The 25,204-nt window shown below is 36.9% G+C and overlaps 1 protein-coding gene across 4 annotated transcripts; it reads left to right on the top strand.

Moving 5' to 3' along the window:
- The first annotated feature begins 78 nt into the window (after positions 1-78).
- Positions 79-24,867, top strand: LOC135472204 (WD repeat-containing protein 93-like). 4 transcript variants are annotated; one of them, XM_064751591.1, is made up of 23 exons: positions 79-503; positions 1,461-1,662; positions 2,890-2,954; positions 3,269-3,347; positions 3,670-3,797; positions 4,473-4,550; positions 7,415-7,450; positions 8,328-8,369; positions 9,187-9,222; positions 10,292-10,336; positions 12,627-12,744; positions 13,951-13,992; positions 16,514-16,715; positions 17,393-17,463; positions 17,931-18,008; positions 18,367-18,498; positions 18,852-19,068; positions 19,538-19,595; positions 19,861-20,017; positions 21,476-21,662; positions 22,488-22,611; positions 23,238-23,253; positions 24,654-24,867. In XM_064751591.1, exons 1-23 carry the CDS (start codon positions 240-242, stop codon positions 24,656-24,658), a joined length of 2,382 nt encoding a protein of 793 aa, XP_064607661.1. In that variant the 5' UTR covers positions 79-239; the 3' UTR covers positions 24,659-24,867. The 4 variants fall into 4 exon arrangements, with proteins under 4 accessions (XP_064607661.1, XP_064607659.1, XP_064607658.1 ...); XM_064751589.1 differs by lacking the exon at positions 23,238-23,253; XM_064751588.1 differs by lacking the exon at positions 24,654-24,867 and having other exon boundaries at positions 23,238-24,574.
- Positions 24,868-25,204: the final 337 nt, after the last annotated feature.

Below are 25,204 nucleotides of genomic sequence, written 5' to 3' on the forward strand. Positions count from 1 at the left end.
TTCTCAATGCCACTGCATCTCCACGCACTGTCACGGGTCAAAGTTCACAGCCTCGTTTTGGGTTGTTGTCAAAGATGGACGACTTGACAACAAGACATGGAAAGTAAATTGGTCCTCAGTTGAAGTCGGCAGTGTTCTACATTTTGTGACAGAAAATGAGTGAAAAACACGTGCAAAGCTTGTAACAAAATACTAATTTGTATATATATTGGTAATTTGATAGAAACTAGCGCCTGAAAATGCCAGTTTACATTCGTAAAAATATCAGTTACACTCCCCCGTCGCTGAAAAATTTTGAAGGTGACGACGACAACGACGATGATTTTATCACAGACCCTGAGCAGATTCGCGACTCACTGCCCCAGCCCTACCGCATGTTGGATAAAGTGCTGGGAAACATTCTGGATGATGTCTGGATGACGATCGCAGCCAGAGAGGATGAACGTTTGGCAGAAAGCAACTTGCTCCGCCCTCCATGCTATGAATGTTCAGTTCAGTTGAAAGTGAGTACCGGTAATTTAATTTTGTGTAGATGTGATGTGACTACATTTTTACCATTACCATTGAAATAACCAGAAAGATCAGGCTATAAAAGGCCGCTGTTAATAATAATAAAAATAATCATATTTACTATGGAAATATGGCTTGATTTATGCTAATTAAGAAATGTTCATTTGGGTTGACCGACAAGGTAAACGTAAGAAATCCAGTGTTAAGGAAGCAGGGAGATCATTTAACTCGCTGAATCAGATGTATGCCTAATCCATAGAGATAGAATTATACCTCTGTTCTAAGTCAAAAGCATCGAAAGAGAGCATACTGTCTACCTATTATAGTTCCCACAAGAAAATAAATCCCGAAAATATGTAATTATGTAGATTTATATACACCGTGATTTGTTTGTAGCTACAACTTTCATTATTTGCGGAATGTAAATCTGAAATTGATCAACAAAAAATGTTGGGAAAGTTACAGGGAATAAGTGCTTCTAATGTGTCAGATCAACAGTAAACCACATTTACCGGGTCATTTTTGGTTCGGCGATACTCTGAACGGGTTAGTTGATTATGGGGACCCCTTGGTTAACATCGGTTTATGCTAAGGAAGATTTAATGCATGTGTGAAGATGCAGTAAATGTGGCTGACCGTCAACCTGACACATTAGAAGCAATCATTCCCTGTAACTCTCTTAACACCTTGTGTTGGTCAGTTTCAGAGTTACAATCTGCAACTATAACTTTCATACATTGGGTCATATGTGACAATAAAGGCATATTTTGCTATGTGCAACCTCATTTTAATCAATTACTATTTTCATCAATTAATTTCAGTGTAGATTGTAATTATTCAGGTACTGTAAGAAGAACAACATCGAGTAATGAAATGCATGCAGTGGGTCATGAATGTATTGTACATATCAAATTCATGGAAAATACATGTCTCTGCTTTGTGTTTTCCAGACTTTGGCCAAAGCCACTTGTTTGTCCAACACTGAAGATGGTCAGTTTGTTTTTGCGGGTCTGCCAACTGGACTAGCAGCTATAGAATCTAGCAGTCAGAAGGTGTTGGCCACATGGGAAGATGACAGTGTGGAAATTGTCCAGATCAAAACATCCTTGTTATCCACTAACATGTACCTTCTTTCAACCATAGATGACATGGGTATGATATGATACATAAAATGCCGTGTTTTGACACACATATACTGAAAACTTGTACTTTACAAACCAATCAACAAGAATCACTAGACTAAGAATTGTCTCCTCTTCTGCTATTCTGTCTGAATGAATCTGCATTAAAAGTACAGGTACATGTAAATGGTAAAAGTACAAGTAAATTGTCAATCTCACATGGCACAGCTATATATGAACTGTGATTAAAAACATATTTTTCTAGATTTGCTAAACTTTCCACAACAGAGATAGTTTGAAACCTACTGTATTTTTTCAACCTTTTTACATGTTTGCAAGATGTTTATTCAACCATATTCTGAAGGCATTATTCTGTGTAGAGTGATAAAATAATACTTTTACACAGCCCTGAAACTGGCCAATCCAACCAATGTATATGTAGTTTTGTCTCCAAAGTATACTTATAAATGTGCAGAAATTGCACTGAAAGCTGCTCTTTAATATGCGAATAGATTGAGGAATTAGGGTATATTATTTGCACTTTCCAAAGTCCCACCATGTTGAAGGCCAATGTGCAGCCACCAAACCTCATGACTACATGTAATTGCCATGACACTCTCATGCTTACATGTAAGTGTTGTGGTTTATGATATAGTTCATTTGCACTCCAAATACTAGATAAATACAAAATTATCACTATTTTTTATGGTTTGTGAAATGTAGCTGGCAATAAGCTATAGCTGGGTCACAAAAATATTGAACACTGGTTAGGGTTATAAGATGGCCATACTTCTGAGTCCAAATTCTTCAAGACCTTATTCTTACCTTGAGTATTACTTATTTCAACAGAAATTAGTTAATTCCTTCCTTGAGATAGCAAACACTTGAGCTGCACTAACAGCTGTACCACGTAAGATTCCCATGTGTATATGTACTTCTGGGTTTGCATGTTCAAACTGACTCATCTTTGCTACCATGCTGCTGGACATCTCTTCACTGGCACAATGAATGTTGTGAAATTCGTGTTATAAAATATAGATAAATTCCTCATTCTGATTCATTATGTAAGAATACTGAGGAATGGTGTAAATGTTGATACTAGCCAGCTCATTGTTTCATTTTAGGATATTTAGTATGGGTTATTTAATTTTCCAGAACACAAAATCAAATCTTAAACTAGAACACACTAATGTTTTACTGTGTAATTTGTTTTACAACTCAATAATTTATAAACAAATTCTATTTTTTTTCTTTGTAGGTTTAGCAAGATTGTTTGCTTACCATGCTGAATCTTTCTATTTGTTGAAGCTGTTGAATGAAAAGGTGAGGCCACAGTAGAGTAATATTTAGCAACAAATATTTTGATAAGTTTTACATGTACATACAAATATTTGATGGTTTAATGAGACTTATTGTCAAAGCCAGCCAGGGTTTGAATCCACAAGGCCATTTTTATCTGATCAGATAGACAAAGTTGATTTAAGTGCCAGTCTGGTTTTGATTTTGGTCTGACATATCACAATTTGGACTACAGTCACCTTGAAATATTCATTTGGAAAACATTATTATATGAATTGTTTCAACATGCCTAAGATGTTTCACCTTATACAGTAATTATATTTTCACATATTTTACAGGACAGTACTTCAAGTAAGATTATTGCTAGCCAGTGTGAATCATCACAAGCTGGAGACTATGTGGGAGTGGTGTTGGAAAGTAAGCACTTTGTACATATACATACTTTGTCATCTATTTTGAATGGTCAGGGTTGATGGCATCTATAAGTGATAATCATACCTGATGAACATCAAAATAGTACAGGTGGTGATAAAATATGCTTACAAACAACCAAGAGAAGTTTGTTTATGTGGTTGTTAAACAATAACATTTGTGTCTTTATCTGTATTAGTCAACTCTAATTTGCTCAGATATGGTGTAGCGAGTTTCATTTGAGGTTTTCAGTCATTCTATGTGATACCCTCCTTTACCCTGCCTGCTGTTTGTAGAGGTAATAAGTTCAGAGAAATTTCTCTTTCAGCTTCTGCTTCAGGGGACTTGTGGCTAGAGGTTCATCGTTTACCAAAAGATGCGTGGATCAAAGAGCTGGAGAGTGCAGTGCCAAAGAAACCCTCTAATACACAGTTAGATCAGCCCCAGTCAATGCAGGTTTGATCATATCCATAAGTCATATATGATAGATGCAAGATATAAAAGATAACCTTAACAGGACTGTAAGTTGATAGCATTTTGGGTTTTTTTTCCTTGTTTATGGAGTCTTCGTGACAGTAAGCTGTTGTGGTGTTGTGGTTATGGCATTTGCTTACCTCTTGTCTTTCACCAGTATTGCATGCATATATGTACATCACAAATAGAAAAGCTTGTCAGTAACTTAGCAAAGGTCACTTTTACCCTGGACACACCAGTTTCTGACCGCCATTGCATAAGTAAAAAATCCTTGGCAGGGTGTTCAAAAAGGGCAAGTAGCAGGCTGCAGACAGCTGTCTGCTGCCGTCCTTGGCAGTAGTAATTGTAATAGTAAATCAATAGTAATTGTGACATAATTACTTTCAATTCAGCAGCCTACTTTTGAACTCCGATCTCCTTCTCCAATTCTAAATGAAAGCCCTGCTTGGGTACAGTAACTTGCACCAGACTGACCAGTACATGTACTTGACTGTCTCCGAGACTGTGCTGATAATGCCAACTTCAGAATCTACTGTATATCCTGGCGAACTGACATAGAATTTGTCCTTGTACATTATGTTACTATGTGCTTATGATGAAGAAAAGTGATTGAAGTTGAGAAATTTGAATGGTTTGTCGTCCTGCTTGTGTTTGCAGCAGGTACTTGTAGATAACTCCCCCATCACTGTGGAGATCTCAGAAGACCCAGACAACCCAAGTAATAGATCCCCTGGGGTGAGTCCTTTGGTGTCACAGTGTTTGTTTATGTCTGCCACAAGTATAGTGCAGGCCTACCCCTGATTTCCCCACTTTTTTAATGTGCTGTTTGGAATTTTTCCATCACAAAGTACAGGTTGGAAAAATTTCAGTTTTTTGCCTGAGGTTAATTATCTATAAGATAATACTGAATATGAAAGAAGTGGAAAATCAGGGTATGGCCTGTTCATGATATTCTCACACACCAGTAAACTATAAATTCAAGCAAGTGACCTCATTGGTCAAGGGCTTGTCCTTTCTGATTAGAATGAAGCCAGAATAATGGAAAGCCTCTTACATATATCTTCCCAGCTACGACACATAAATGTTTAGCGGATTTAGGATGTATTGATTCATTTAATTATTAAACATATAAGGTAGAATACACAAGGTTTTTGAAATGATTTACATTGATTGGCTCATGTTATTTGCATGTACAGTATGTTTGCACTGCTAAAACTGATAACATATACATGTACACATTAATACTATATGTATATCTTTCACAAATATCAATAATACATATAATTTATAGCTGTACTAATCTGTTATTCCACAGCTAGTCTATAGTCTTTCTAGACATAACTGTGGCTTTTTATTAAATACACTGTGCAAGTAGGAAAAAAATTTAATCTCAGTTACTGAGAAACTTTTTGGGCCATGTGAATGTTATATTGGACATGTTTTCGTTATTGTTAGTCTCGCAGTAGAAACAGGTCACCTACCAGAGGGAGTGTAAGCCTTGTGCTTCTAGTTCTTTGAATTTGATACATTGAGCTTTACCAGAAGTCCATGACCATACGTAACATTCCATACTGTCTTCACTCCACTCCTCATCTTTTGGACAGTTTAGTATGGAAGGAGTGAAAAGTACAGAACATAAGCTTCTTCATAGCTCGAACATTGTTGAATTCTTGACAGTGATTGCCCCTTTCTAACTTATATTGTTCACAGATCTATAAACAATATGCTGTAGATTGCCACAAAGGCAGATTGCATTCTTTCTATATGGACTGCTGTAATTGTTTGTAATTTGCATGTACTGTCATTTGATTATTTTGCGACAGATTTTGTAGAATTATGAAGTGATGTAGTTGGAAGTTATGTTGGCTTTACATTCGATTTAATACAGTCCTTCCTGAGCTCATGTATTACTAAATGGTTTAACTTATTAGAAATGTTTACATTTTTAAAAAAGGTAATTGCCTTTGTATGTCATCTATGGTTACTTAAATACTCGAGGAAATACACTTCCTGGTTGACAAAGGTTATTGTCATGGTCAATTTGATGGTTTTGTTCAGTGTCATTTCAAGTTACAGATTTTCCTTTATTTTGTTACTTTTCCAAGGTACCTTCATGTGAGCGAGGCTTTTTTAGTTGTTGTATATATCATATATTTAAAACTCATAGTTTTTTTCATAACCTACCAACGTTTTGACCTTTGTTCCTCATCAGGCTAAGGGTAGAACCAAGTCACCAATTGACTCAAAAGTAAGGTCGTATGTTTGGTTCTTCTGGTTGTATTTAGTACATGTAGATTGTACATTAGATGTTCACTCAGCAACAGCAATTACAAATTTGTGGTTTAGACCAGCTGGTAATGCACGGATAGGTGCATTTAGTGGAATTTTAACCTGAGGTACATGTCAGTGTAGCAGACATAAATGTGGTTACTAAGATTTTGTTGTGGTAGTCTTGCCCTAAATGTAATGAAATACATGTACGATACATGTTTAGTTTCTTTCTGATAGTCTGCAAATTCCTTGACAGAAATTAACCATTTCATAAACTATAAGTCCACAAATTCTGAAAGTGGACACATTTTGCAATAAGATGTTCCAGTTATTTAGTGAAGAAGAAAATTAATCTGTTGTTCGAGTAACCCATAAAATTCAAACCATTTTAGAGATAAATTTTACATCTGTATTCATTCTTCAGTTTATCATAAATATAATCTTTCATCCTGTGTTTTTCTTGAGTGGACCATGGTCTAGTGATTATACAAGCTTGCCTTACAATTGCTGGAATGAATAAGGCCATGTTGAGTCATACATGACCTTGCACAGTAATTTTTGTGTATTCCGCTGCTCTCTTTGCTAGTGGGGCCTTGGTGACAATAACTGTTTGATGGTGCTCATGTGGCCATTTGCTCTGTTTAATGCTCAGTGAAAACCACTAGACTTCTACCAGTATGGTGTGCATAATGGTACATCGGGGGGCTGTGGAACCAGTTCCAAAATGAGGTCTCAAGTCCTGATACCCTGAAAGCAATGTGACATTCCATCAGCACATGCATGATGTGTGGTCTTCTAGAATTACAGATATATTATAACACATTTCATTGTTATTTTCTGGTACGGTGATTTAGTAAAATTAAAAAGTGGGTTACATGGCTAAAGTTTAGTTTTATGTTGACTATACATCTACATGTATAGAGCATATAGGGTATAATCCCATACCTCCATTGCTAAATTGTTCTTGACTTATTGCAAATCTATCTGTGAAACTTATGTTGATGTTACTGTCTTTTAAAAAGGTAATTTCTTAGAGATATTTCACCCAGAAATATCAACCATGATTACAATCTGACAGTAGTACTGGAGTAAAGACATAATTCCTGGTTGACAGAGAGATTAGGATGGTTGATTAATTTTTGAGCTCTGTTATCTGTCTTGTTCAGGTTGTTTAAAGTTGCAGATTTTTATTTTGTGTTGTTACTCTTTGGATTTAATAATGAGATTTTTATTTTATCATTTATTTTGGTTTTTGGTTGCTAAAAATCTTATTAACTCTCTTGGTTATGTCTTGGGATACCAATGTTTTGATCTCTGTTTTTCATCAGCCTAATGCCAGAACCAAGTCAGCCAAAGGCACAGAAGTAAGCTCATATGTTTTGATGCTTCTGGCATGTCTGGTTGTGTTTATTATACCTGTATGTTATACATCAAATATTCACTTAGGAACAGTGTGCAAGGTTGAAATAAATCAGCTGGTCATGCAATTTTCTACTCATGTTTATGAAGATACATTTACTTGAGGTACATATAGATGTTGAAGATATAACTCAGCTCAACAAGATTTTGTTTCACCGTCTCTAGTCTTCGTGAAATGTACTACGTCTTAGGTTCTTTGGCAGAAATTAATCTTCTGATAAACTATTAGATTCACAGATTTTGTCAGTTTCATGACAGTGTTTTGCCAAAATGTGCTCTGCAACAATTATTTAACAAGGAAGTAAGTCATTCACATATGTGAGCAAATGCAAATAATTGGAACTATTTAAGAGATAATTTCACCCTTTTGCTCCTGTCCCTATCCATAAATCAGTTTCAGATAAATATCATCTTTCATCTTTTGCTTTTGGCATGCCCTAGTGGCTTTAATTAAGCTTTAGATATTCTGCCTTGTACATTTAATGGCTGCATTGAAATTTTGCATGTGTTGGCTTTTTCATTTGGTATTTCCATATGGTTTAGTTGTGCATTTGCATGACCCAGTTACTTTTGCCAGTGGGTTGTGTAATTTATGTTAGATTTATGTTAGATGTTAAATTCAAGAATATGGACAAAAGTTTCTACATTCATGATAACAGATTGATGGACTTTTGCCACCTGGCTAAATAATAGCTAGTGTGGTACTACAGTGAAAATAGATCCAGATTTAACGGAAATGCTTTATCCTTTAGTGTGCCTATAAATTGTGAAACATGATCATGTACAGTAAAAATCTTCTCAAGAGCAATTCTCTTTTCTCAGCGTAACTCCATGGACACATCTCCCACCAAGAGGAGGAAATCTGTAAGCATTATGGTTGTACAGTATTATCATTTTTTGGGTAGCCTACCCAAGTTCTTCAACCTTTTCAACCTCTACAAACAATATTTTGAGGAATCATTTTAGAGTCATTTTCATACTAACTCTTTGCTTAAATTCCACTGAGTATAAGAACTTTAGAAGTGGAGAAGGTTGAAGATTTGGAGTACATGTAACATTAAAGAACTAGACATTCACTAACTTGTTGCAAATAAGTTCATGTTAAGCATCCAATCATGTTTAAAGTCTGCAGGTATAACAGAGGTATGATTTGTGTGTAGTTAAGACTTTTCACCACATTCTGACAAAAATAATGAGTATTTGTCAGGTTATGAAAAACGTTTGAGTATTATTCCATCGTCTTGAAAAGATAGGGGTATATAGCAACTGCATTTTCTGTGGCTCCATGGATCTGTGGATCCTTAATAGGTTAGCTCATATCTCAAAGGTGCATCGTAAAATTCTCTGGCAACGCTGAGTACATCACGGTCCTAAGATCAAGTGTGACAACCAGCCCATCCTGCCCATACATTTTGCATCTTTATTGACTTCCATGGTGTAATAGCTTCTCTAAATATTGCCTCATATTTAATAAATTTTGTGTAACGTCTGAGCAAATTTGAAAAGCAGCAACTTACATGTGTATTGTTTGAATATTCGACAATTTCCTTGACTTGGATTTCGCCTCTGTGTGAGTGACAAGTTTATGTTATTATTTATGTGCTTTATGCTTGAGAAAAGAAATCAATAACTTACAGTTATTTCATGGGATACCAATGTTTTGACTTCTGCTTTTCATCAGCCTAAAGCTAGAAACAAGTCAGCAAAAGGATTGGATGTGAGCTCATATGTTATGGTGTTGCTGGTTTTGTTTATTACTTGCTGATTTGCTTGGTTTAATTCAGCTGTTAAATGAATTCATACACAGATAGTTGTGTTTACTTGATTTATCTATTAATTTATCTGGTGTTTCAGGCTGTACTCAAGAATATTTCACTTATATGATGGTGGGAAACCCAGGGGAAACCTGTGTTTACTTGACTTCAATCACAGCTACATGTACATTTTGGCTGTAGAAGACAAAAATTTTGTTGCACTTACTCTAGTCTTAGTGAAATATAACAGAGTTATGTTCTTTGTCAGAAATTAATGTGCTGATGAACTACAAGACCATAAATTCCAGAAGAACTCATTGTGCATAACACTATAACAGTTATTCATTTGTATGTTTTATCTAACACGTAGTTATAATTCAAACGATTTTACAGATAAATTTCACATCTCTGCCCTTATACATTCATCATCGTCAGATAAATATCATATTTCATTCTTTGCTTTATGCATGCTCAAGTTGCTGTAATTAAGCTTAGATATTCTGCTTTATACATTTCATGTCGGCATTGAAATTTTCAGTATGTTGGCTTTCGCAGTCTGTATTTCCATGGCTTCAGTTGTACAGTCACGATGTATGAGCATGTAGTGACTTATTACCTTGCAAAGTACAGGTGTCGCTCATGTCCTACGCTGAACAGTTAAAGTGTCTACTACGTCTTCGGTTATTTTTTGACTAGACATTGAGTATGAGATTGAAAAGATTTTGTTATTTTATACCATATTACTTTTGTCATTTTTTTTTCATGGAATTTATGTTAAATTCAACAATATGAACAAAAGTTTATACATTCTCTTGACTTGCTTAATAGTTTAACTTGTTCTAAAGATAAAAGAGTTCTGGATTTTAGTGTCCTGGCTGGATGATGTCCTAAATTTTGTGATATTTTCATACAGTAATATGGTAAGAAGTAAATCAGCATATATCAACAGGTTTATTCTTTGCTATGCCTGTAAATAGTAAAACAAGTCTTTGTATGCTATAAATCTTCTCAAGAGCAATTGTCTTTTCTCAGCGTAACTCACTGGGCCCAACATCAACCATGAACAAGAAAAGATCTGTAAGCATCTTGACTGTGTAATCTTCTACATATTTGCTTGTAAACTACATATAGGAGAAAGTATATAAAGGCTCATAATTTCATAAGGTCTTCAGAATAAAATAACTCTTGTTTGTGGTAACCTAAAACAAGTAACCTAAATGACCTAAAAGTCCATCCACAAAAGTCTATTTTTAGAGGCAAATAAATGTCACAAAATGTTATTTTTGGTGCTTACAGTTTTCCAGTAGAATTACATTCCATGTTCCAAGCAAACATGAAAAATCTGTAGAGCTCTCAGAATCAGGGAAAAAGGGGCAGGTTAGTCATGGACGAAATTTATGGTCATTAAGGGTAAACATGTAATTTACACTTTTTATTATTCTGACAAAAATGATGAAAATCTCCCATGTGGCGATAAATGGTATAAGAGTACTTAGTATTAATTAAGTGATAATAAATTGTAGCCATAGTTGACAGGAAACATTTACATATACCTGGAAGAGGGCAATGGGCATATGAATACACCAACATGTCACTGTCAACATGAATATATTTTAGTTTTGCCAGATAATTGGTCAATATAAAGTGATATCTGTCCATTGATTCATTCTTTTCACAGACACAAGATAAAAAGGTATCATTTGGTGCTGATTATATACATGCTGTATTTTCCTTAACATTAGGTGTTATTTTATACAGCAAAAAGATAATAGCAGCTTGCAATAGCTTGTAGCAAGTGAATTAAATACACTAGTAGTGTATAATTCTCACATACATGTACTTACCATTATATTGCTGCTAAAATAGTGTAGTATACTGTAATTCTTCAACCTTTCTGCATGTGTGCAAGGTGTTTATTCAAGTATATTCTTAAGGCATTATAATTCTGTGCAGACTGAAAAATTATACTTTGTGTGAAGCCCAGATATTGGTCAATCAAACCAGTGTAATTTTGTCTCAGAATCAAATCAAAAATGTGCATAAATTTCACTGAAAATTGTTGTTTCATATGCGAAAAGGTTGAGGAATTCAAGTAAAAATAGCATTTTAGTACTTCATTTGATTTCCATCAGTGTATACACGTACCTGGATATAGCAGTGCAATTTTTGCATGTTGTAGTTACAGCTAGATGTGCTATGATAGTTGTGATATGCATATATCATTAGGCTTGTGCTGGTGGTTGTATTGAGGTATTGCTAGACTTGTGCTGGTTTGCTCTATTGTGGTATTGCCAGGCTAATGTTGGATGCTGTATTGAGGTATTGCTAAGCTTGTGCTGATTACTGTATTGGGGTATCGCTAAGCTTGTGCTGGTTGCCTTGTTGAGGTGTCATTAGGCTAGTACTTATTGCTGTATTGAGGTATCACTAGGTGGTTACTGTATTGAAGTACTAGGCTTGTGCTGGGTATTGTATTGAGGTATTGCTAGTCTTGTGCTGGATATTGTATTGAGGTATCATTAGGCTTGAGCTGGGTGCTGTATTGAGGCAATGCTGGGCTTGAAATGGATACTGTATTGAGGCAGTGCTTGGCTTGTGCTATATGCTGTATTAAGGCAATGCTGGGCTTGTGCTGGATACTGTATTGAGGTATCATTAGGCTTGATCGTGTATTGAGGCATCCCTGGGCTAGTGCTGGATACCGCATTGAGGTATCACTAGGCTTGTGCTGGATGCTGTATTGCGGTATTGCTGGGCTTGTGCTGGATACTGTATTGAGGTATCACTAGGCTTGTGCTGGATGCAGTATTGAGGCAATGCTGGGCTTGTGCTGAATGCAGTATTGAGGCAATGCTGGGCTTGTGCTGGATACTGTATTGAGGTATCACTAGGCTTGTGCTGGGTGCAGTATTGAGGCAATGCTGGGCATGTGCTGGACACTGTATTGAGGTATCACTATGTTTGTGCTGGATGCTGTAGTGAGGCATTGAGCCAGTGAAGCTGTGCTATCATAGTCATAGTACACATATGTACACTGTAGAGTTAGATTTATTAACCGAAGTAAAATGTAGCCTGTTAGTGTGAATATGTAGAATTGTATATAGAGGCTATTTCTGGGAAAAGCCATTTGTATACATGTCCGTTAAAAACAGAATGTTTTAGCAATTCACAGACAGCATGTGTAACTGACTTATTGTTAGTAAACATGCTGTTTGTCAGATTAAAAGTGTCAGAATTCATGCTACTATTTTTTGCTTATATGTATGGTATTTTATTGTTTTGTCTTTTTTTAAAATATGATTTTTGTGACTCTTACATGTATGTGTTACAATTGTTATTAATTTATGTACTGGTGTCCTGTTGTCAGCAATTACAGGCTGATGGTATTGCATCTGCTCCTTCCAATCTGGCTACGGCAGAAGGTTCCATCAAATTCTCACAACCCACAATTGTACTGAAGGTGAAACCTCCTGTGGATCCCCAAGGTAAGATTTACCTCATTAAGAAATGCAAACCTGTAAGCATATGTAATTGAAGCTAACCATGTGCTTCAATAATCTTGGCATTTTCGTATTCCTGATTTTAGCTTTATCAGAGATGATATTTATGAAAAGTAAGCCTTTTTGGGTGCAGATTTGACAGAATAATTGTTGTGTAACTGCACATAAAACTCCTCAAGGTGCAAAATACATGTACATTGTATATGTGTTGTCATTAACCAAACAGAAGTTTACTTAGGTGCTTTAGGGAAAGAGCACAAATGATAAGCTTGTCGAGTTCCTACATACTGAAAGTCCTTTAGAGAATGAACTCAAATGATAAACTTGTGTAGTTGCTACATAGGACAGGTGCTTCAGGGAATGAACACAAATAATAAGCTTGTGGAGGTCCTACATAGGGCAGGTACTTCAGGGAATGAACACAAATAATAAGCTTGTGGAAGTCCTACAAAGGGAAGACGCTTTCAGGAATGAACACAAATGATAAGCTTGTGTAGTTCCTACATAGAGAAGGTGCTTTCGGGAATGAACGCAAATCATAAGCTTGTGGAGGTCCTACATAGAGAAGGTGCTTCAGGGAATGAACACAAATGATAAGCTTGTGGAGTTCATAAATAGGTCAAGTGTTTTAGGGAATAGAAAATTAAGGGGGTCTTTGCCTTTTAATAGGAGAAAGAATTTCAATGATAAGTTTGTAATGATAAACGGGGCAAGTTGTTTGTGGTGCCTTGGTGAAATAAATTGTTTATTCTTGGTTTAATACCATCATGCAGTGTGGTGCACACATATGTAAAAGTACATCATGCTGGTGTGTGTTCATCAGTAACTTGTCAGAGGTCAGTGGTTTGATCCACCCATACAACTGGCTGCCATTATATAATTAGAAAATCCTTCAGTATGGTGTTGAATAACAATCAGGTAAATAAATAAATATATAACCAACCCAGTGGTGTAATGTAAACTTTTAGGGTTTGTACATACTTGTACATGTAGGACAGTTGTCCGTAATATGAAAAGAGCACCAGTAATGAACTTGAATTATGAAAAAACAACACAAACTGAATGCAGTTATGGAAAGTGCCTACAACATGCATGACATGTATATAAAGAAAATAGGTTTCATACATATTAAAACATAAAACTTTAATCAGATGGGTCATATATTCATGTAATTGTCCCAATTCTTTTCAGGAATTATCATCAAAACCGCACCAAGTGTGAGCTTAAGGAAGGGTTGGTGTTTCGAATCATCATAGCCTTATTTCTTTTCAATTCTGTAGGATTAGTACTCTTAGTTTTGGCAGTTTTGCAAATGTTGCATGCATGTTCTTGTTCTGTCTTTGTTAGCCTGTCTGGTTCATTGTTTGTTTAGCCTGAGTTGTAGTGCAGATGTTGTTCAACAGGTGAGGTTGGCTTCTTAGATATTTGTTTGCTTCATGTTTTTGTTCAGATTTTATGTGTACTTTATCATGTACATGCTAATAATAACATAATGCAGCCTATTAGAAATACTCAATACATTCACAGGATGGTACTCTTTCCTCCAAAATGAAATGAAACTAACCCTATTGACAAGACACTTTTTGTGGAATCAAAAGGTCTTTGGCTGTAACTTTATGTGAAAGTTCCACTTTAAACCATAAATATTCAGGAGGTCTTATAGGATAAATGAAGTGCTTTGGTTTTATTTCTTAATGCGCAGTTGCCATGTGTAATAACATATAACAGTACAAACAAATTTTTCAGCTTTCATTTTTTTGGGGTGGGGGAGGGAGGGGGTGAAAACTGGTCTGGAAATTAAGTAGCTTACAACAGTGATGTCAACGATGATTCCTGTTTAAAAAGAACTCTGTGGGGGACAGACTGAATGGGTCTGGCTGAATGGGGGCAGGGGTGTGGGGAACACAGGGTGAGTGTAGGGGCACGGAGGAGACACTGAGCTGGTCCAGAGAAGCCATGCAGTATCTGTGTACATGTCACCTTGCCCACACTGTATTGACATGGTTCACCGAGCTCAGGGCACTTCAAGGGAGTTCATCCAGTTCCAAGCAAGATCAACAATGACGTCATTTCTGACAAAACCCGACTACTGACCAAAAATAGGCATAATATAGAGGGGAAATTAACAGGTATAAAAATACCACCAAAATGAATTTCTTTTTAAACAACAATTCTGGGGCATAATTTTCTTCATTTGACATAGATACCTAATCTTGTTTTAAAGTTCATTTTCATCCTTTAAATACATGTAAAAGTGCATATATGATCAATTATCCAGCATTTTTGAAAAAAACAAATTTAAAGTATAGAAAACCTTGATACATATATCACATTGAATAACACTTATGGTTAGTGATCTAAAATTTTGCCCATGAAAGATGCACATTTTGCCCAATTCTGTCTGAGAGTTCTGTTCCTCTTAGAATATCATTTTAAGGTTTGTTTGGAAGTTTATATTCTACTGGAATAATGTAGGGTATTGCACCAATGCTAATGTTGTTACATTTACATGTATTTGCCACTTACATGTAGGTCATTTATGGTCTGTAGTCTAATGATAAATGGAGTTAACATTGAACTATAGACAAGTGGGAAGTCATGTAGTTTATGTTTTTTGTTACAGTATCTAAACCAGATATCGCATTATTGATGTGGTGTATTACTTATCTTGTAGATGGTTGGTATCATTCATGTAGCTGTTCATATTCTATTTTGTATAAATGTATCAGATCGTATTTCCTGTACTCTGTTACATGAAAATGCATTATTATGTAAATGTAGATTTTGGTACAAGGATGCACTTAAGTTTCCCTGTATTGTTATGTACTTCCTGATATTTAAACATGCACATTGACTCATTGACATGGAATTCTTGACTGTGGGCAGTTTCTTGTATGTGCACTTCACTGTAGAGTTAAGATTGGCTCTACATCTTGAGATGTATATGAGAGCCATACATCATTGTCAGAAGTTGCGGAGTAATGAACCAGGAACCTCTTATCAGTGCGGTTGCTGTGAGTTCAACTCCAGCTCATACTGTCTTCCTCTCCAGCCATACGTGGGAAGGCCTGCCAACAACCTGTGGATGGTCGTGGGTTTCTCCCTGGGCTCTACCCATTTTCTTCTCACCATGATGCTGGCCTCTGTTGTGAAAGTGAAATATTCTTGAGAGCAGTGTAAAACACCAATCAGATAAATAAATAAATTTTCAGAAGTTAACCTTGACCATTTTTTGTGTGGTACAGTAATTATTTAACTTTTTTTTTTAACATGTTGGCAAAGTTTATATTCAAGCATATTCAGATGGTATTATTTTGTGTAGACTGATAAAATCATACCCTTTGTGAAGCCCTGAAATTGGTCTGTCCAAGCATTATAGTTATATCTGTAAAATGAAATAAAAAAGGTACATAAATCACACTGTAAATTGCTCTTTCATATGCGAAAAGGTTTAGTAATTAGGGTCACACATCAGATATTTAATATTTCTAAAACGTAATGGTAAAAAAGAATAGAATAGGATAACATATATCAGTGTATTGATTTCACATGTTGAGAAATGAGGATAGCCATGAACTAAAAGAAGGATGTGTTGGGTGATGATGAGCCCATGTATTGCAGTGTCAAGGTGCAAGAGGATGGAAATTTCCAAATACTCATTCTCTTTGTAGTGTTTCATCCTCTTCTGGATACTGTGATATATGAAGTATGAGTACAAAGGTACACAGTGGCAATTCTTGTGCTCTTGTTGCAGGGTCAGCTACACCAGGTTTGACGCTACTCCAGGCGAGCAAAGCTGCGGACAATCCTGATGTCATCGGAACAGGCACTCAGCATTTGTTGAGTCAGCAGCATCTAGACCAGAGACAGGCCATGTTTGAGCAGTGTCACGAAGAGGTGAAGTGTTTTATGTCAAGAGCGCAAAGATGTGCTGGGAGAAGATCAGCTGTCACGCCGTAAGTTTTTAATATTAGGCAGTGCACTGCAAGATAGGGTGGGAAGGCATTACTGAGAAGGGCATAGAATCCCTCCCATTATTCTTATAAGACAATGCAAAGAAGAATGCCCAATGATTATGAAGCATTACGGAGGTGAAAACCACATGATGCTGTACTGTAAGCTTGTAAGGCAGTACATAGGAGATAACCATATGATCCCCCACTGTAAGCTTGTAAGGCAGTACATAGGAGATAACCATATGATCCCCCACTATAAGCTTGAAAGGCAGTACATAGGAGATAACCATAGGATCCACCACTCTTGAGCTTGTAAGGCAGTACATAGGAGACAACCTCAGGATCCCCCACGGTAAGCTTGTAAAGTAGTGTATAGGAGACAACCACAAGATCCCCAACTTTAAGCTTGTAAGGTAGTGTATAGGAGATAACCACAGGATCCTCCACCATAAGCTTGTAAAGCAGTACATAGGAGACTACCACAAGATCCTCCACTATAAGCTTGTAAGGCAGTACATAGGAGTACACTATAAGCTCTTAAGGCAGTACATAGGAGACAACCATATGATCCTCCACTGTAAGCTTGTAAAACAGTGTATAGGAGACAACTGTAGGAAGCAAAAGTTAAGTATCCTCAGCTGTAACATTATTGTTAATGATTCTCTGTGTTGCTTCAGACAACCCACCTTTCATTTTTTGAATGCGGGACGGTTGATGACCACTGGTATAGAGCAAACTGGACAGGCAGGCAAGTGCTCTTTTACACTTCTTACTGGTATGCAAGAAACATGGACTTAAATCCTTGTGCCTGCTATATTTTGGTTGTTATGAGGTAAAAAAGACACATTTTCTCCTCTTGCATGTACAGATATGAAGCAAAATAATACTGATTATCTTGGTGCCAGCATGCTGTCCCTTGTGGGGCATCATGACTGGTGTCTTCTGCATGATGTTCCATCGAGGCAGCATAAAATATATTGGCACTGAGACTTGAGACTGTACTACAGACAGCATGGAGATTTGGTCGATTATGAGCAGTCAAGACATGATTCTTAATTCCACTCTCTTTTTAATACAAATCTATGACATTTGGCTTTTTTGCCAAGACTAAATGTCATGTGGGGCTTAATTTTCAATACACATTTCAACAACAGATCGTGGCAAAGAGGCAGTTTAACAGAGACCTCATCATTAATTTATGTTTTTTGTTGACAGACCGGTGTTTGTCTGTGTGCGTCTGGTGGGCAGCCACCTCACAGCTGTATCATTATGCACTTCTCAAGGGAGGCAAAGGTAAAGCCACTCACACAGCTACATGTGTATTCTACAGCTAATCTGACCTTCACATGCAAGTATGGATGATTATACGATAAAAGATATCAGTGGGTCTATAGAAATTAGACGAAATTTTAAGTAGATCGCTAATTTATAGCCAAAATGCTATAAGGACATCTTTATGCTCCTGAGTATAATGAAAATAAATTCAGATTGTTTATTTTTGGGATGTTGTGGGGGTGGCAGTGAAGGTCTTTTTCTAGACTGTGTGAAAATTTGTTTCTTATTTATGAATTAATTTGGGCTAGGAAAGGATGATATGTATTCCTTTTGCTTTTTTTAGGTAAATAAATATATATATTTTTTTGTTTTTCAGATATAGAGTATAAGGCTGATATTGTTTGGCCCTTTTCCTGTGCCATCACCAGTACTGCCGTCTCCCCTTGTACCTCACTGATGGCTATAGGGCTAGATAATGGGAACATTGTCATCTGGGACTTGTGTATAGGTGCGTACATGTATGTTTGTTTATTTACTTAGATGACTGGTGTTCTGCACAGTACTCAGGACAACATTTTCAGTCTTCCAGTCTCATTCATTAATCAAGTTTGAAGAAATCCTAAATGTAGAGCATATATGCAAGTGTCATGTTCCCTTTTATGTGTAAGATGTTTTGTTACACTACCGGTATGTTTTGTAGAATGTGCAGTTTTATATAGTATGGCCCCAAGTCATACTTTGCTATAAAGTATATTGTTTCCAGATTGTTGAGGCCATTTGTTACAAATTTCAGAAATAACTTGTAGACTTGACTGTTGAAACTGAAATTAATAACATGTCTTTGCTGTTGTTTGTGCCTAGGCATTCAGCGTGGAGTGATGGACATATCATCGTCTCCTGTAAAACAAATCCACTTTCTGGAGCCGTCCATTTGTCCTCAGAACACTGATGGTGTAGTGGTGTTTGGGAAGAAGACAGCGTTTTACCTGCTGGTGCTGTGTGCAAACAGCTCGGTGTTCTTGAAGCGGTGTGGCGGTGCTCTCAGTGAAGTCTCCAGGCCAGTGCAACTAACACAGAGGTGAACAAACTATAATGACATTAATTGTATGAATAATAACACCATGTTTAATTAGGAAAAGTTTGATTCCTTTTACTCTTAATCTTTTAATAATAGCAGAAAATTGTACTTTGTGGAGGCCGGAGGTGGACACTCTCAACCATAGATTCAACCAGAATTTGAAATCAGGTTGTCTCGTGTCCAAATTTTCTCATGTTAATTTTCTCAGAATAATGTGTCTCAGAGACATATGGACACCCCTCTTGATAAACATGTGCTCTCAACCAATGTGACTTTATGTGTGACCAGTGGAAAGCTCCCAAAGTCTTGTGTTGTGTGCACATGTGGAAGACCATGGTGGAGAGAATGGTACAATGTGTAACATGTATAGCTGGATACCTTGGTGAAGGGAACCACCTACATGTTCATGTTCCTGTATTAGGTAGGCTGATGTTGTAGTGTTTGAATGTATGTTTGATTTGTCTTGCAGTTCTGAAGATGGAGAGGCAGTCACCTTTCTGAAACCATTGACTTCTCTTCCTAGACTGGTAAGATACATTGTTAGTAGATCTTCTTACTAGAGGTAAGAAGTGTGGAATCTGGTTACAGACTACGTGTTCATGACCAGTCAGATAACTAAACTAGTTACCCTTGACCAATCAGATCACAGACTACTTCTGTCTATCAGATCAGATGTACATACAGGTATTGAAAACATAATGAATTTATCACTTGTTATTTATTAGGGTTTAACATGAGAAGTTTAGTTATTTTGTGAACTCGTTAACTAACCATGGCCAACAATTCATTTAGGTTCTGCAAGTCCTGAGAAATGGCAGCATTTATCTGCAGGATGTCATCAGTGGTCAGCTGATCTGTCAGGTGACCCTGCCCAAGTCACATGACATGGCAACACCCTGGCAACCACTCATAGCCCTTGGAGGTGGAGGCAAGATGATGTATGTCAAAGGTAATGAAAGGACCTGTGATGATGTTCGCTCTGAGACAGAATTCTAGAGTTTCTTTTCAGAAACTTGCATAATCTTCTTGAAATTGCAATTAGTAAATGCAGTGCTGTACAGAGGAAGCTCAACATTCGGTGCAGAACAATGTGGGCCATTGAAGTTAGTACAAAACTGTGACAAGTATTCAGCTGACGAGTGAGTAGATATTGTCATACTGTTTTTAGGCCTGACTGAAGATTTGAGTATGGGCATGTAGACAAGCAAGTGTTCATTCTCAGCCTTGGAGTTTCGCCACCATCCACTGTTCTCTAGGTCATGTCGGTAACAAACAGATTCCAGTACTCTTAGACGGGGGCCTCCATGTCCTAGTGGTTAGGGTGCCAGCATGGCACAATTAACCAGGAACTTCATACCAATGTGGTCTCTGTGAGTTCATACCCAGCTTGTACATGGGAAGGTCTGCCAGCAGCCTGTGGATGATCGTGGGTTTCCCACCACACTCTGCCCGGTTTTTTCAATGAAAGCAAGTGGAAGACTTGCGTAGTTTCAGAACAAAATAGCTTCTTAAAAGCAAAGTAAACATAAAAATGAAGTACATGTACATCAAAGGAAAGAGAATGAAAAACTGCCCAGGGAAATAGTAAGAAATATTCTTTTCTGACTCTGGTGAAAGTATTTAAACTATTAGGCTCTAAGGGTGTCTGTTAGGACCATGATGGAATCAAGTTACGTCCAGTATGATACATGCTCTGATTCCTTTTTTAATTATAATTTTGCAAATATTGATGGGCAGTGTTATAAGGTGGTTAGAACAAAACCTTGTCTGGAGATGTCAGTGGACTCTGTTATGGATAAATGGACCTCCACAGAATCCAACAATTTAAATATTTTTAATTCAGTCAGAAAAATTGGCAAATAAATAAATGAGACAATTTGTTTTTTCTGTCTTTTGATGCATAGTTTCTTTTTATGTTACTGGCCCGGATAGCTCAGTTGGTAGAGCCTCTGCTTCATGGGCAGACCTTAGTCACACCTTAAACCTTAATAGAGAAAGTTGTAGCTTCGTCGCATGGCGCTTAGCATGAAGGAGATAGTGTACCGACTGGTTGACCTGTATCAGTGTAATGTCTCGGGCAGAGTGGCTTTCTTGCCTTCGGTAAGTCATTTTACTTGCCTTTGGTAAGTCATCTCAGTGAAGCAACACTAGATAAAAGAGTGGTGGAAATCCATCCTGCAACAAGGAGGCACATTGTGTGCACTCTAAGCACTCCTTCGTTGTCATATGACTGAAAATTTGTTAAGTACGATGTTAAGGTCCAGGCAATCACTCACTCATTTTTATGTCTACTTTTCTTATATTATAGCATACTGATGCTCACATCATATCACATCTGTCCAAGTACTTTGTACATACGGATGTTAGGAACTAATGTGGTGACTGTCTTTGTTTTGTTTGAGTTCAGGTAACCCAGCAGATACCAACCCACAATGTGAGGATGACACTATGCCCGACACAGACAAATCTGTGTTTGTCTTCCAACTCCGATCATTTCCCACTTTAGATAAGTTTTGGCAGATGGAGAACCCTGAGGTGCCATTTGTGTTACCAAGTACAGCCAGCACACAAGTACAGGTCCTCATGCACACAAGGTATGGCTGGCTGTAGCCCTGAAGTCGGTGAGCCATGTCCCCAGCTTATTTCCACATCAACCAATCAGAACAGGAGCACTTACTAACATGGAACTCAGTTGCAACGATACGCAGCACAAAGCAGATTTATTTTTATCTCAGAGTAATTTGGGCTTTAGTTCATGTGACTAGTATTTTAATAGCATTCTAGTGCAGTACATTGACTCCTGTGTTGGCTTTGACAGACTTGACTTGACTACTCCTACTAAATTAAGATCACTTTCTTCACAATAAGTGTTACTTGTTGCTTCTGCTTATTAGGAATAACTTAAGACTCTCAAACATGTGGCCTTTTTAATGGTGTACGTTCTACATGAAATGAAAACATTTCACAAGTTTCACTTTCTCCAAGCTATGCCGTTTGCAATGGTGAAAGCAACCAACTTCATTCGGAAGTTTCAGTCAACAAAGTTTGTTTAGTGTTGATGTGCCAGTTGATGATGCGGTGGTATTTGTTATTCACCATTAACTAGGTTGTGCAGAGTGAGTCTGAATTATTAGGGGATTAAAGGAAACCTGTTTTGTAGCATACAGTAGTTGAGGAGAGTTTTCAGATAGTGACTGGTACAGATTACTTTCCAGAAGGGGTGCCAAAACATGTTCTTCCTTGTTTATTTGGTTGTACATTGGATAAATCTTCAGAATTCTTCATTGAAAAATCTTCAGAATTCTTCATTGAAAAATCTTCGGTGGTAGTCAGTCATGTCATGTATTCTTCCCTAATTTTTTCCATTACAAGATCTTCCGAATTGTTCAGTGATTTTGTCATGTATTGTTTGTATTCAGGATGATTCAGCAAGTTGCCAGGAAGAGTCGATTAGTGGGTCGTTGGAGTCAATACACCAAAGAGCTGGCCCAGATCAGAGATAACAGAAACAAAAGGTTGCTGGTCTCAGCAAAGTCATCATTTGTAAGCAGATTTATCTCCCTTCGTTTTTCACTTTCATTTGTTCAGTTTTATAATTAACTGATAAATATGCCTCAACAAAGTCGTCACTTGTAAGCAGATTTATCTCCCTGTGTTCATTTTTTTATAATTGACCCATATATATTGTAAATGTTACTCAGGGTTAATATTTCAACTGAAAACAAGTTCAAAGATCTCATTCTGGTTTCAAGTACATTACACCAAGAAACTAGCCTAAACACTTGGTGCTCTTTATATGGAGTTCATGCTTTACGCACCTTGAACTTATCAACGGCGAAAGTTATCCACACAACATAAATTTTGTTAGGCCTTTGACAGGGATATTTTTTCAGCACCATTTCTCACAAATAAGGGTACCATACTGTTATGTAGAAGTTAAGTTTCCTGCTCATGATTTTAAATATGGAGTCATCAACAGTATTAATCGGATGCGTACCTCGGCATAAACAAACCAGTGTTTGGCTTTTCTCCGCTTTTTCACAATAAATTACAAGTGTGTAGCAAATGGTGACATATTTAGGCTTCCATATATGTTGTACAGTATCAAATAGTAGAGGATTGTTATTGAATATGTTTGTCATATTTCATTGCATTTGTTACTTTGTTAGAAAGACACTGGCAGAGGTAGGACCACAGAAGGTGAAATGAATGTGCGCAATAGTCAAATGCTTGCAGCTTTAACATGTAGTGTATTACATACATGCCCTTCCTAAGTGCATCTGTGTATTTATTATATGTATACATGCATATCTGTGTGTTAGAGTTTATGCCAGACTTCTGTGTACTAGTTTTAAAAGTACATGTACTTTTCTCCTATATTTGTGTACTGTATTTCACCTAAAGTTTAACATGTCAAAATGCACTTTCAGAAGCACATAAAGGCCTCAAAATGGCACTTTTGATGCCAACACTTAATTTTTTCTTATAATACATTGATCAAACTTCACAAAAAACTTCACTCTTAAGTAACTCTACATGTATAAGGTGAATGAATCAAACAAAAAAAAAAAGAAAAATGTGTCACTTAAAAGTACTAGACAGTAGGTGAAATACAGTAACCCTTGCATGGTACTTATCTTCCTCTGCTTGTAGCATGACAATATGTTTGCAGTGTTAGTGAATAATTTATTTCGGCAATATATGAGTAGACAGATCTTCTGTGTTTATTGCTGACATCCTGGTGACTAGTATTAACATTTCTGATACTTTCAATTGATCCTTATGTTGTTGTCAAGAACATTTCCTGATGTGTGCGAAACCAATGTGTAGGAAACCAACACATCTTGTCAGTTACTTGACACACCTGCTGATTAATGCCACAGCCAATCAAGTCAGAGATGAAATAGAGCATGATACCTGATTGATCGAAGACTATAACTGCCGAGCAGTGCAATTGCTCCTCTAATGAGATTCTCGATGTTACTCAGACGTGTGGCAATAGATAGTTGTTCTGGAGTTCCACATGGAATATTAGTGGTGTCGTGATAGCTTTTTTTTTATTAAACTTTGTAGTGCTTTTGATTTACTTACTTGCAGATTGTTTTGGATGCCATGTATATCTATATGCAAAAGTGTAGCACTAGCTGTTTACTCATGTTGTAATTTTAATGAATATAGTACAGTTTAAACCAGTACCAAAGATAGCTCTTTGCTGAGTGGTAATTTTAATGGATACAGTAAAATTCAAACCCTTAGCAAACAGAGTACTTTCAGTAATACATTCATGTCTGCATGTACATGTGATTGATGTTGAAATGCTAAAAGTCAACACATGTGCACTTAGATTTCGCACCCTTTATATGGAGTTTCATCATGTATGGATAGTTCCCTGTGATTACAAGCTGTCTCTGTGGCATTTGTATGCCCCCTGTGTGGTGCATGACATCATCTATTGTTTGGAGGACAACTTTCATGAGTGTTCACCCTCATGCACGACTTAAGTAGTGCACACTTGTTTTACTTGTAAAGAATGTATTTAAAACACTATTCAGTGTAAAACCATAATGTTTTTTCTTTTTTATCAGGCTGAATCCTCCATCCCCCGAACCCCTATCTTGGTGATGAGGCAGAATTCCCAGACAGGCATCCTGAGTAGTTAACTGACACTGTATCGTCATCCATTTCTCATATATGTACTTCACACTGCAGCATTTGCAAGCATTCTGTCATGTTCTGACTGTGATATTTTTGGGCCATTGATTTTATAAATAATTGAATTATTAATATTAAATGTGAAAGATCCAGACTCGTTTCCAACTTCGTTTCTAAAAAGAATGCTATTCCTAGTCCCAGTGTTATGATTCCAGTACTGTGACTTTCACAAGTGCTGCCTGAATTTAGTTGACTGATCAACAGGCAGGAGTTAAGGTCCATTAATCATGCTTAGAAGTTAAATCTTGCTGGGCCTTTCATACTTTTCTCATGCCCAAGAAAAGTTGTATTTCAGTCGCTAGGTCTCGCTATGTGGGGCCTGCCTAACAGTAGGCCAACGACGAAGCTTATGTGGCAGTTCTTGCAAACTAGTTGGAGTTGAAGACCATTTGACATATTTGATTGGTGTTTACGCAGAACTCCA

The sequence above is a fragment of the Liolophura sinensis genome, chromosome 8 (genome assembly GCF_032854445.1).
Source record: "Liolophura sinensis isolate JHLJ2023 chromosome 8, CUHK_Ljap_v2, whole genome shotgun sequence".
NCBI lineage: Eukaryota > Metazoa > Mollusca > Polyplacophora > Chitonida > Chitonidae > Liolophura > Liolophura sinensis.